Source organism: Lepus europaeus, chromosome 3 (assembly GCF_033115175.1).
Source record: "Lepus europaeus isolate LE1 chromosome 3, mLepTim1.pri, whole genome shotgun sequence".
NCBI classification, from domain to species: domain Eukaryota; kingdom Metazoa; phylum Chordata; class Mammalia; order Lagomorpha; family Leporidae; genus Lepus; species Lepus europaeus.
In genome coordinates this window covers 146,953,706-146,967,513 of record NC_084829.1, presented here as the reverse complement: position 1 = coordinate 146,967,513, position 13,808 = coordinate 146,953,706, and the positions used below count along the sequence as shown (strand labels likewise).

General features: G+C 38.7%; 1 protein-coding gene across 3 annotated transcripts in view; it reads left to right on the top strand.

The window, feature by feature from the left end:
- Positions 1 to 13,808, top strand: part of SHPRH (SNF2 histone linker PHD RING helicase) — a 109,112-nt gene that overhangs the window by 59,939 nt on the left and 35,365 nt on the right. For 2 of the 3 annotated variants that reach the window (XR_009865526.1, XM_062186886.1), the window contains exons 19-24: positions 3,234 to 3,407; positions 4,065 to 4,127; positions 5,774 to 5,999; positions 11,553 to 11,696; positions 12,761 to 12,862; positions 13,687 to 13,758. Coding sequence is in view for 2 of the 3 variants with exons in the window: in XM_062186886.1 (XP_062042870.1) it covers positions 3,234 to 3,407; positions 4,065 to 4,127; positions 5,774 to 5,999; positions 11,553 to 11,696; positions 12,761 to 12,862; positions 13,687 to 13,758 (781 nt within the window). In the remaining variant the exon portion in view is untranslated. The remainder of the gene's footprint in view (positions 1 to 3,233; positions 3,408 to 4,064; positions 4,128 to 5,773; positions 6,000 to 11,552; positions 11,697 to 12,760; positions 12,863 to 13,686; positions 13,759 to 13,808) is intronic. The other variant, XM_062186888.1, reaches the window with a different exon arrangement.

Sequence of the window (13,808 nt, the reverse complement as noted above, 5' to 3'; positions counted from 1 at the left end):
GAGGGTCCTCATTACTGATACAGTCTCTGTCTTGGTTATTGGTCTGTTTAGGTTTTCTTTGTCTTCATGACTCAATTTTAGTAGATTATACATGTCCAGGAATCTATCTATTTCTTCTAGTTTTTCTGATTTGTTGGCCTTTAACTGTAGTAATTGCTGATGATTCTTTTTTTTTCTGTGATTTCTGTTGTTACATTTTTTTTCATCTCTGATTCTATTAATTTCGGTCTTCTCCCTATTTTTTTTTTTTTTTTTTTTTTTTTTTTTGGTTAGTTGAGAGTCTGGGAACACAACACTGTCCTACATGGGTACGTAGCCCCCTGTCAGCCCTCTCAGACAGAGTCAGTGGGGAAAGCAGATTTTCCCCTATGATAAAATCCACTGATCACATGCCTGCACAAGAGCCACTGCAGCCTTTAGTGATGTCAAAATGTTACCTTCTCCCCACTGGTTGCTGAACACCCTTGCTGAGATATGGGGAGAAACATGCTGTTTTTCACTGGGTTAGGTGGATACCCTGCCCCCTGCTAGGGCTCCAGGCCAAACTCAAAGACAGTTTAATCCTCAAGGCTTTCCCTCTAGCAATTTCACCTGTGGCATGGGCTGCTGCAGGCTTCTGTCACCCTGCTCTCCAAAGCTGGCATATCCTTCAGCCCTCAACTGCAGGGATCATGTGTTGTGTCTGCGCTTGTTGCTGTGCGTCCACACCTTCCACACTTATCCATGGCACTCCTCTTCTCTGTAGAATTTAGATTTCTCTTCAACTTTCCCCTTAATTTAATTCCTCTACTTTTTTCCCCACCATTTTCTCCTCATCTAAAGCATTATGTCTTTTCCCTATTCATCTATCTTGGAATATCCTTAATTAATTTTACAAAGATTAAATCTACTTTCAGAAATCATTTTAAAACTTTTTTATGTGTTTTTATGCAAGATTGATATCTCAAAAGCCAAATTATGTCTAACTATTAGTGATTATTGGAAAAGGCTGTGTAGGTTAGTGATTAAGAGCAGAGGTGAGTTCTCTAGTGAGATTGTTGGGTTTATATCCTATTCTTCCACGTTACAGATCTGTATCCTTGGAACAGTTGTGTGAGTTCTCTAAACCTTAGCTTCGTCATCAATAAAACCATACAGCATTATCATAATAATTAAATAAACTATATTTTAAAGAACTTACATAGATAATGCCCAACATGTAATGTGGTGGATAAGAGTTGCCAGCCATTGTTATTTTCTCTTTTTCATTTGAAGGGGCCTGGAAGACTGAACATTGCTAAGACTGCTTAAATGGTGATCTGTGGTATTTTTCAGTCTTTTCACTTGGCCCAGATAAGACTTATTGGAGAGAAATTTTCAAACCTACTTGTCTTTGCTTTAAATATTAATTTTTGAGGAACAACTTAAATTTCTAATAAATCAGAAAATGAAACTTTGTTTTCTGTTTGTGAATAATATTGATACCTAACCCAATTTTATTGAAGTATCTATGCAAATGTTTTGAAAATTTGAGCAGCTATTCTGTGTCTGTTAATTTTTTTTTAAAAGATTTATTTATTTGAGAGAGAGAGTTACAGGCAAAGAGAGGGAGACACCAAGAGAAAGGTCTTCCATCTGCTGGTTCACTCCCCAAATGGCCACAAGGGCCAGAGCTAGGCCAATCCAAAAGCCAGGAGCTGGAGCTTCTTCCATGTCTCCTACGTGGGTGCTGGGACCCAAGCACTTCAACCATCTTTTACTGTTTTCTCATAGCAGAGAGCTGGATCAGAAGAGGACCAGCTGGGATATGAACTGGTACCATATGGGATGCCAGTGCCGCAGGTGGAGGACATAGCGCTGGCTCCTGTTAATTTTTTTTAAAACAAGAAGGATATGATAACAGTCCTTATTGTTTAAAAGTTATTTCAAGAGACTTGCATAGTGGTGCAGTGGGTTAAACTTACAATGACAACATGCCTTGTAGTTGCCTGTGTGCATGCTATCCAGCTGCTTTACTTCCAGTCCAGCTCCCTGCTAATGAACCTTGGAAAGCAGAAGAAGAAATACTTGGGCCCCTGCCACCCAGTGGGAGACCCGGATGGAGTTCCAGGCTCCTGGCTTTGGTCTGGCGCAGCCCCAGCTAGTGTAGCCATCTGAGGAGTGAAGTAATGAATGGAAGACTTCTCCATGTGTGTATGTGTGTTTATGTGTGCACATATAGGCATGTGTCTCCTTTTCTGTAACTCTCCTTTTCAAATAAATACATAAATAAATCTTTTATAACAAAAGTTCAATGAGAAGAAGAGACCTATGAACAATTTGAGAAGCAGTTTATATAAAAACTGAGCTGAACATAGCCAAGTACTAGAATTAGTATTTTCACTAAACTCCATGGTCAGAAAGAATTATAAATTAGTATTGGAAAGTATTGGGGAAGTTTTCAGGAAGGAAATGAGGCTCTTTTGAACAATTTGGAGAGGAAAGCATATGGTGTTTCATGAAGGAGAAATGTATTCCTATAATAAATTCTCCTTTTAATCTATAAATTCTTATTATTCTAGGCTTTTTCCTTTGATAAAGCCATATAAACATATCCATATGTCTTTATCTCAGCTTTTTTTTTTTTTTAACAGTATATCAAAATGATTTACTTCTCTTTGGCCATATACTAACTTTGTAATTCAGATGCCTTAATCTGTTACACTTTATCCATACTGTGAGTATAGTAGTATTTATTAAAATTATGCTAGAGAAGTACTTAGCAAAATATCTGACATATAATAAATGCTTAATGAAAATATAATTGATTCTTTTTTTCTTTGTAAAAAGAAATATAACTCTTGGCCATTGTTCTTCTTTCTTCACAGATTTCTATTGTTTCTCCATATAAGCAATCATCAGGAGGGTCATCTGTAGTCAGACCACCTTAAAATGGAAGAATGTGGTGATCTTGACCTTTCAAAGATAGCTGAGACAGAAATAGATTGTACATATTCCTTCTCCTTTCCTGCATATAGGACCCTGAAACATTTTTCATGTCTTTTGTAGTAGACAACCTAGTAGATACTGGTTGACTACTAGTAGACACTGGTTGAATAGACTCCTAAGGAAAACTCACTCCAGTGTGGTGGGGAAAATTTAGCACACAGTTTTGTTTTGTTTTGATTTAAATACTTTGCATAGAAACTATTGTTTTAATTTGTTGAAATTAATCATTTTCTTGTGTTGTGTGCGGTAATGGTGATGGAAATCAGGTTCCGTGACTGTAGAGGACTTCAGTTCTTACTTACCACACAAATGGAAGAGCTAAATAAATTCCAGAAGCTAGTAAGAGAAGCTGTAAAACACCTAGAAGGACCTCCGTCTCGTGATGTTATTGAGTCTGCAACAATTTGCCACCTCCGACCCGCCAGACTTCCCCTCAACTGGTAGGACATCTATGAAATCAGTCATTAATGAAATGGCAGCATTCCATTAAGGTAGATTTCTTCTGAGAGAAGAAAAAAATGGATCTTTTTAAAGATTTCTTTATTTATTTGAAAGTCAGAGTTACACAGGGAGAGGAGAGGCAGAGAGAGAGATAGGTCTTCCATTTTCTGGTTCACTCCCCAGTTGGCCACAACGGCCAGAGCTGCTCTGATCTGAAGTCAAGAGCCGGGAGCCTCCTCTGGGTCTCCCACGCAGGTGCAGGGGCCCAGGGACTTGGGCCAAATCTTCTGCTTTTCCAGGCATAGCAGAGAGCTGGATTGGGTGGAGCACCCGGGACTCGAATCTGTGCCCATATGGGATGCCAGCACTGCAGGTGGTGGCTTTACCCACTACGCCACAGCGCCAGCCCCAAAAGTTGTTCTTACAATAAAGCTTACTTCATTTTAACTCAAGACATAGAAAGATAGATATTGTTAATATATCTTTAAAAAAGAAACTCCCAAAGACCAGGTACTGAAAACCATGTAGTATTTTTATCTAAAGTAACGTTAACTCTTCTAAAGAAAAAGCACAAAATACTTTTTCAAAAGAAGCCTCTTGTAGAAGCTATGTGACTGTTATATTTGTATTTCTCTAATAATGTTTTTTTTTTTCAGCTGTGTCTTTTGCAAAGCTGATGAATTGTTCACAGAGTATGAATCAAAGCTATTTTCTAATACGTAAGTTCTCTGATTATTATCCATCAGGAAAATGAACATTTTACGAGATCTGCTTTTTAGTCTGTAAGGCTTTATTTTCCTTACTGTGGCCTTATATCTTTTCATTTATTAAAAAGTTCAGTAAAGTTTTGGCATCTGGTATTTGATATGCTCAATTTTTTTGAAAGGTTTATTTATTTGAAAGTCATAGTTACACAGAGAGAGAAGGAGAGGCAGAGAGAGAGAGAGGGCTTCCATCCACTGGTTCACTACCCAGTTGGCGGCAACGATCGGAGCTGTGCCAATCTGAAGCCAGGAGCCAGGAGCTTCTTCTGGGTCTCCCACGTGGGTGCAGGGGCCCAAGGACTTGGGCCATCTTGTACTGCTTTCCCAGGCCACAGCAGAGAGATGGATCGGAAATGGAGCAGCCGGGACTCGAACTGGCACCCACATAGGATGCTGGTGCTGCAGGGAGCAGCTTTACCCACTATGCCACAGCGCTAGCCCCGATATACTCAATTTTACCTATGCGGAAATTACCTCCTAAATATTCTTGTCATGTAGTAATGTATAGTTAATTGAGGGGAAATTTACAGGATGGTAACATCCCAGACTCTGAAGTCTGATTTGTACTAAAATCCCTCCCCTCTATTTATAATTCTTTGTACCCTGTTTGAATAAATGAAGGTAAAAACAACTCCTAATTCACTGAGTTTTTATGACTATTAAATAACAACATAACATGAATTATTTAGCATAATGCTTGAAATAGAGTAAGTATATTATAAAATGTTAGCTCTCATTAATACCCTTCTTCCAACACAAACTGTTCATTGTTGCTTTGAAAATTAAGGAATATAAAGCAATACATATATTCATGGCATTGGCAAAATTATCCCTATTTTGCATACATGGAAATAGAAAGTGCTACATGCTAATTGCCTCAGAAAGAAGGGATTAAGAGTGTACTTTCAGATTACCATAATGGGTTTTTTTGTTTTGTTTTGTATGGCTGTTGGTGGTGGTGTTTTATGTTTTGATTTTCAGAGTGAAAATTATAGCCTGGTATTTTTTTTAAAAGATTTAAATATTTATTTGAAAGAGTTACACAGAGAGAGAAGGAGAAACAGAGAGAAAGAGACAGGTCTTCCATCTACTGGTTCGCTCCCCAATTGGCCACAATGGCCGGAGCTGTACCATTCTGAAGCCAAGAGCAAGGAGCGTCTTACAGGTCTCCCACACAGGTGCAGGGGCCCAAGGACTTGAGCCATTTTCTACTGCCTTCGCAGGCCATAGTAAAGAGCTGAATCGGAAGTGGAGCAGCTGGGACTTGAACCAATGCCCATATGGGATGCCGGCACTGCAGGCAGTGGCTTTACCCACTATGCCACAGCATTGGCCCCAGCCTGGTATTTATAGATGTTTTTCATTATGACAGATTGCTCTCAAAATCACTGGATAAATTTATGATGCTGATATGATCTTTAGAGTTGCTGTGGTTTTTCCAAAGATTTGCAAACATGGTCTTGTAGACATGCCACTGAAAGTTATTCAAAAGTTATTGAACTTACTTCCCTATTTCTTCTGTCAGTGTCACTTATCACAGTGCTTCTTACCTAGTGCCAGTAGTTAACTGTTGTTATTTTGATATTTGTTGATTTTTTCAGAGTCAAAGGCCAGACTGCAATATTTGAGGAGATGATAGAAGATGAAGAAGGACTGGTAGATGATCGAGTCCCTACCACCACCCGGGGTCTGTGGGCAATAAGTGAAACAGAACGATCTATGAAAGCAATACTATCATTTGCAAAATCCCATAGATTTGATATTGAATTCATTGATGAAGGGAGTGCTTCAATGGAACTGTTTGAAGCATGGAAGAAGGAGTATAAGGTATCATGTTTTATTTCTAATACTGAAATTCTCCTTTTTCTTTTGTTTTTCCATTATGAAAGTATTCATTCATTCTATTTATATGAAAGGAAGAGTGAGATACAAGCAGAAATAGATCTTCTGTCCACTGGTTCACTTCCCAAAAGACTGCAGCAGCCAGTGCTGGGCCAGGCTAAAGCCAGGAGCCAGGAAGTGCCTTGTGGGTGACAATGAACCAACTCTTTGAGTCATCACCGGATACCTTCTAAGGTGCACATTATCAGGAATCTGAAATGCAAAGCAGAGCCAAAACTTGAACCCAGATACTGTGATATGTTTTGTGGGCATCCTAAACAGCAACTCAACTGCTGCATCAAGTGCCAACTGCTCTGTTCCTTTACATTTATTTTATTTCATTTCATTTCATTTCATTTTAAATTCTATTTATTTTTATTTTTTAATTTATTTTTTATTTAATGAATGCATTTTTTTAAATTTTTTTTTTTTTTATTTATTAGACGGGTAGAGGTACAGACAGTGAGAGAGAGAGACAGAGAGAAATGTCTTCCTTCCATTGGTTCACTCCCCAAATGGCTGCCACGGCCGGCGCTGTGCCAGTCCGAAGCCAGGAGCCAGGTGCTTCCTCCTGGTCTCCCATGCGGGTGCAGGGGCCCAAGCACATGGGCCATCTTCCACTGCCCTCCCAGGCCACAGCAGAGAGCTGGACTGGAAGAGGAGCAACCAGGACTAGAACCCAGTGCCCATATGGGATGCTGGTGCTGCAGGTGGAGGTTTAGCCATGTGAGCCACGGTGCCGCCCCCAATGAATGCATTTTTACATAGATACAACTTTAGGAATATAGTGGTTCTTTTCCCCATACCCCCCACCCCACTCCCATCCCACCTGCCATTCCCTCTCCCATCTCCTCCTTCATTATGGATCATTTTTAGTATGACTTTATATACAGAGGACCAACTCTATGCTAATCATAGATTTCAACAATTTGCCCCCACGTCCACACACAACATATAGAGTACAGTTTGGGGAGAGAATTTACAGTTGATTCTTATATTACAATTCAATAGGGACAGAGGTCCTACCTGGGGAGCAAGTGCACAGTGACTACTGTTGGTCTTTAACAGTTAACAACACTTTTTTATGACATCAGTGATCATCTGAGGCTTTTGCCATGGGCTTCCAAGGCTATGGAAACCTTTTGTGACCATAGACTCCTTTGGTATTTGGACACAGCCATAACTAAAGAGGATGTTCTCCTCTCCCTTCGGAGAAGAGTGTCTCCTTCTTTGATGACTCTTTCTTTCCTCTGAGATCTCACAGAGATCCTCCATGTAGGTTATTTTTTTTGTCACAGAGTCTTGTCTTTCCATGCCTGAAATGCTCTTGCAGGCCTTTCAGCCCGACCAGGAAGCCTTATGGGTTGATTCTGAGGTCAGAGTGTTATTTACTATGAAAGTCACTCTAGGAGTCTGCTGTGTGGACTGCTGCCCATGTTGGTTCTTCCTTCCTTTTTAATTCTATTATTTTTACTGGGTACTTGATGTTATTTATATCGTCCCTTTTAAACTTAGACTGGTCTATCTGTTGCCTTTAACATTTAATATGATCATTCTAACAGTGAAGATGTTGTTTATACCACCTATTCTTATGGGTTTGGAGCCCCATGATTAGTTCTGAGGCTGTACCCTGAGAGGTAGGTCTATGTGCATGTATGCGGAACTATTCTGTTCTACAGTTATAGACTACCTCCTCCATCTCTTATTCCCTTCCTTATTTTTAACTGGGATCTTTTTCCAATTGCCTTAAAATACGTATAATTAACTCTGTGCTACCTAGTGAGTTCAGCATATAGTCTGAAGCAGAGAGATGAGAGAGAGAGAGAGAGAGAGAAAACAGAGGAAAAAAAAACAACAAAACAAATCAAAAAGGATATACACAGTAAAAAGTAACAATGGTAAACTGTGTCTCGACAATCAGGTCAAGGATTCTTGAATACATCGTTTTAGAAGTGACAATTTTGATTCTATAGCTTTCATTTTAGTTGTGCTATTAATTCTCCCAAATCAGGGAGAACATATGGTGTTTGTCTCTTTGGAACTGGGTTATTTCACTAAGTATGAGGTTTTCCAGTTTGCTCCATTTTGTTGCAAAGGACCGGATTTCATCCTTTTTTACTGCTGTGTAGTATTCCATAGTGTACATATCCCACAATTTCTTTATCCAGTCTTCAGTTGATGGAAATTTAGGTTGCTTCCATGTTTCAGCTATTGTGAATTGAGCTGCAGTAAACATGGATGTGCAGATAGTTCTTTTGTTTACTGATTTCATTTCCCTGGGATAAATTCTTGGGAGTGGGATGACTGAGTAATTTGGTAGGTCTATGTTCAGGTTTTTGAGGTGTCTCCATACTGTTTTCCACAGTGGCTTTACCAGTTTATATTCCCATCAACAGTGGGTTAAGGTGCCCTTTTCCCCACATCCTCTCCAGCATTTGTTGTTTGTTGATTTCTGTATGAGGGTCATTTTAATTGGTATTTGGTGAAACCTCATTGTGGTTTTGATTTGCCTTTACATAATTTTAAATGCCACTTTCCTTTTTCTTGCTCTTCTTTCTTCTTTTTTTTTAAGATTAACTTATTTATTTGAAAGGCAGAGTTACAGAGAGGAAGAAGCAGACAGAGTTACAAAGAGGCAGAAGCAGAGAGAGAGGTCTTCCATCCACTGGTTCACTCCTCAAATGGCTGCAACATATGGTGCTGCACTGATACAAAGCCGGGAACCTGGAGCTTCTCCTAGGTCTCCCACATGGGTGCAGTGGCCCAAGGACTGCTTTCCCAGGCACATCAGCAGGGAGATGGATCAGAAGTGGAGCAGCTGGTACTCAAACCAGTGCTCATATGGGATGCTGGCACTGCAGGTGGTGGCTTTACCCACTATGCCACAGTGCTGGCCCCACCCTTTTTTTCTTTAAATCTGCTTTAAAGACTGGAGATTCATAATTTCTCCTCCCCTAAAATGATACTATTATAATAAAGAATAATTAAACCTTTTCTTGGGCTTTGAAAATGTTCATTCTCTTCTTAGCTTTATTTCACTGTACTATTCTGTGAAATTTATTGGGTTTTGTTTTGCTTTTACTTTGTGAATAGCAATCAAACGTCAGTAAACTTAAAGATTAGGGATATAGGAAATACTTCTCAGCCTACTGACTGAGACCTGAAAGCATTCCAAAAAATAATGCACAAAATATTCTTTCATGCTATATTTTAATTATTCTGTGGGATTATAACACCGTACTTGATATTCTGGAATTGATTGATTTAAAATTATTTTCTTTTTTTTTTAAAGTTTTATTTGTTTGAAAATCAGCGTTGCAGCAAGAGAGGGAAAGACCGACAGAGATCTTCCATTTGCTGGTTCATTTCCCAAATGGCTGCAATGGCTAAGGATTTGCCAGGCTGAAGCCAGGAGCCAAGAACTTCTTCCACGTCTCCCACATGGGTAGCAGGGACCCAAACACTTGAGCCATCTTATGCTACTTTTCCCTGGCTGTTAGTAAGGTGCTGGATTGGAAGTGGAGCAGCCGAAACACAAACCAGCACTCATATGGAATGCTAGCATTACAGGCAGCAGCTTTTCCTGCTATACCACAATGGCAACCCATAAGATTATTCTATATATACATTTGAATTTGTTGTCTCTTATCCCACTTAATGGGTGAGATGGGTAGGGGAAGAAGAGCGTTCCATTTACATATAATGCCATAATGCCGTGTAATACCTGTTCTTAATCTGAAGTTCTTGCTTTTTAAAGCAGGATAAAAAATTTTATGCAGAACATCATACATTTTCTGCAGTATCAGTTCATGTATTGGTTAATTTGTGGAATAACACTTCTATAAGGTAAAAATTATGGATTAATCTATAAAGTAAAAATTATTGATTAGTAATATTTTTTCTCCTACATTATTATTGTAAATATAAAGGATGATAACAATTCATTGCTGCAAGCCGTGGAAGAAGGCATTGAATACAGAAACCAGTTGCCTCTGTGATCTTCCTTTGGGCTCAGTTTGGCTGTGTGTTGTCTGTAGGTATGCTTATCATACCGTTCTAGATATTTGAGAGTTTCTTCTCTATAACTTTGCAGACTAAACCATTTTATAGAAAAGCAAATCAGTGAGCTACTGCTATACATATCAACCAGAATCGGCCTCAAAATTCAGTGTTAATGAAGAAAATATGTCTGAAATTTCTACTGATGAATATCATTTTAATAACTTTCAGAAACCTAACCAAATTACTAAGAATACATACATGTAGTACTTGTCAATGAAAAGTCTGTAACAATAAGTACAATTCAGAATGGTGGTTATCTCATTGTGGTATGTTGAAGGAGGAATGTGTGAGGGAAATGAGAAAGAACCCAGAAGCTTCCCAGGAAATTTGTATTACTCTGTTTCTTAAACTTGGATGAGGGAGAAGAGTACCAACTTTTGTGTTTCAGTATTCCCAGTACATATGTACATAAGTTTTTTGAATTTTTTGTTTTGTTTTGTTTTGTTGACAGGCAGAGTTAGACAGTGAGAGAGACAGAGAGAAAGGTCTTCCTTCTGTTGGTTCACCCCCAAAATGGCCGCTGCAGCCGGCGCGCTGTGCTGATCCGAAGCCAGGAGCCAGGTGTCTCCCCCTGATCTCCCATGCGGGTGCAGGGCCCAAGGACTTGGGCCATCCTCCACTGCACTCCTGGGCCACAGCAGAGAGCGGGACTGGAAGAGGGGCAACCGGGACAGAATCCAGCGCCCCAACTGGGACTAGAACCCGGGTGCCGATGACGCAGGCGGAGGATTAGCTTATTGAGCTGTGGCGCGGGCCAGTTTTTTGAATTTCTAAAATATGTTTTAATAAAAAAATTGATAAGGCATATATTCTATCACCCCAATATTTATGTATAAAGACCTTTGGTTCTACCTGGAAATCTTTTTTTTTTTTTTTTTTTTTTTTGACAGGCAGAGAGGACAGTGAGAGAGAGAGACAGAGAGAAAGGTCTTCCTTTGCCGTTGGTTCACCCTCCAATGGCCACTGCACTCCCTGGCCACAGCAGAGAGCTGGGCAACCGGGACAGAATCCGGCCCCCCGACCAGGACTAGAACCCGGTGTGCTGGCACCGCAAGGCGGAGGGTTAGCCTAGTGAGCCGCGGCTCCGGCCAGTTTTTTGAATTTCTAAAATATGTTCTAATAAAAAATTTAATAAGGCATATATTCTACCACCCCAATATTTATGTATAAAGACCTTTGGTTCTACCAGGAAATCTTTTTTGAGTATTCTGTTTCTAAGACTCTTAAGAGGTAGGCAGTGCTCTATGGAGTATGATTCTGTCTCATGATTCCTCATAAAACTGTCATAAGTAATTGTTTGTATCTTAGTCACTCAATGAAAAAATGTCTATGTCTTAAGACCTCAGTGAAGACTTTTGCTCAAAGCACATCTTGCTTGTTTTTAACCAATTTTAATTATGCGCTTTATTACACTCTGTGTCTTTTTCCTCCCTTCAGTTGCTTCATGAATATTGGATGGCTCTTAGAAATCGTGTATCTGCTGTTGATGAACTTGCCATGGCTACAGAAAGACTCCGAGTGCGTCATCCTAAGGAGCCAAAGCCCAATCCTCCTGTTCATCATATCATTGAACCCCAAGAGGTAATGTGCAAGTAAATCATAGAAAAGGGTATTGCGAAATTGATACCACCAAAATGCACGACCATTGGAGAGATGGAGTTTGGGTAGTGATGACTTCTTTAAGGATATATTTAAACCTCTAAACAAAGTTTGAGCTATAGAAAAGTGTTATTTTAAGTCAAAATTTATCAAAGATGAGCAGTTTCATATCTACTACATGTTTAGAATCCACTATTTTGGTGTATTTTTATGCATTTATCTAAATTTCATGTTTATCTTTATTTGAACACTTTCTATGTGCAAATACCTATGGGGCTCCTTGATCATTTTTTAGACATATTTTCTGTTATCTCAGCTTTATCAGATCTAGAAAAATCTTCTTTAGGAACAACTGAAAACTTCTTTGGCCATGTTTTCTTTTGCAAATGATAGAAATCAACAGTGTATCTTCTAATAAATCTCTTTGAATACCAGGATTAAAACATTGTTAATCTTTTCTATTCAATATGAAATTGCTGTTTTCTTTGTAATTTATCTTTATCTTCTGTGTTTTTAATGTGTTAAATTTATTTCTTGCTATGCTACTTGGAAATAGTAACTTAGAAATACTTAGAAATATTCATTGTTTACTCTCTAACTTAAATATTTATTCTCATAAACTTTTCTGTGAAACCAATCTTATTTCATTTCTCCTTCTGGGTTTGCTATATTGTATGGGGGGAGGGAGCAAGAAGAACAGAAAAGTTCCTCCCTGAATTTCATAAAATCACTCTTGCCCAAGCAGAAAATCATTTAGTTTTTCATCATACTATGGATCTCTTCCTGAAAACTGATAACTAAATAGAATTTGGGTTGCTTCTTATCTGACCTCAGGTACACTTCCTAATTAAGAGAACTATATCTTGAATTTGGTGTTCTAAAAAACAAAAACAAAAAGTCCTCAAAATCTAGTAACCACTTTGAAATTTGTATTTTAATAATAGAATGGGTTTTCTTAAAACAGGACACATTTATATATTTTATATAGTTCAGCCATCTTTTTTCTGAGAAATAATGAAAAGTTTTGTTGTTGTTGTTGTCTTTAGGTAGAACAAAATCGTATTAAACTACTAAATGATAAAGCCGTTGCTACATCACAGCTTCAGAAAAAACTTGGGCAGCTTCTTTATCTAACCAACTTAGAGAAGGTACTGCTTATAAAAATACTGTATTTTCCCATGCTGTATTATTGTAATCACATAAGGACTCCTTCCATTTAATCTATTAGTATCATAATTCACGTTTTTTAATTAATCCTTTTTTTATAATTTTTATTTATTTGAAAGGCCGAAATAGACAGGCAGAGATCTTCCATCTGCTGGTTTCCTCCTCAGATACCCAAAACGACTAGTTCTAGGGCCAAGTTGAAGCTAGGAGCCCAGAACTCAATCTGGGATCTCCCCCATAGGTAGCTAGTACCCAGATATTTCAGCCATTACCTGCTGCCTCCCGGTACACATTAGCAGGAAGCTGAAATCAGAAGCAGAGCCAGGACTCAAATTCAAGCATTCCAGTACAGGATGTGGCATATCAAGCACTGTGTTCTCTACATTGCCAACTACCTGCCTCTAAACTGATCTTTCATTTGCGTTTCTTATGGGTCAGAACACTAGCTATGTCTACAATTGCTACAAAGGCACAAAAGATTATATCTATAGAACTTAATAAATTATACAGCTAGCATAAAAGGTATTTACTATACAGCAAAGAACAATTATAACAGACTAGTTCAAAGTCTTGAATTAAGCATTACAGACAACATAACTCTGGGTGACTTGGAATAAGCTCCTGGCTCCTGGCTTTGGGTCAGTCAAGCTCCAGCTGTTGCAGCCATCTGAGGGGTGAACCAGTGGATGGAAGACCTTTCTCTCTGTCTCTCCCTCTCTCTGTAATTATACCTCAAATATATTTTTAAAAATGTAAAATGTAAAAATGTATCTAATATATTTTTGGATCCTTCTTTTTTGCCTAGTCTCAAGACAAAACATCGGGAGGCATTAATCCAGAACCCTGTCCAATCTGTGCACGACAGCTAGGGAAACAGGTGAGATTATGATAAATATGTATAAAACACCTTACAGTTTTCAGACTTCC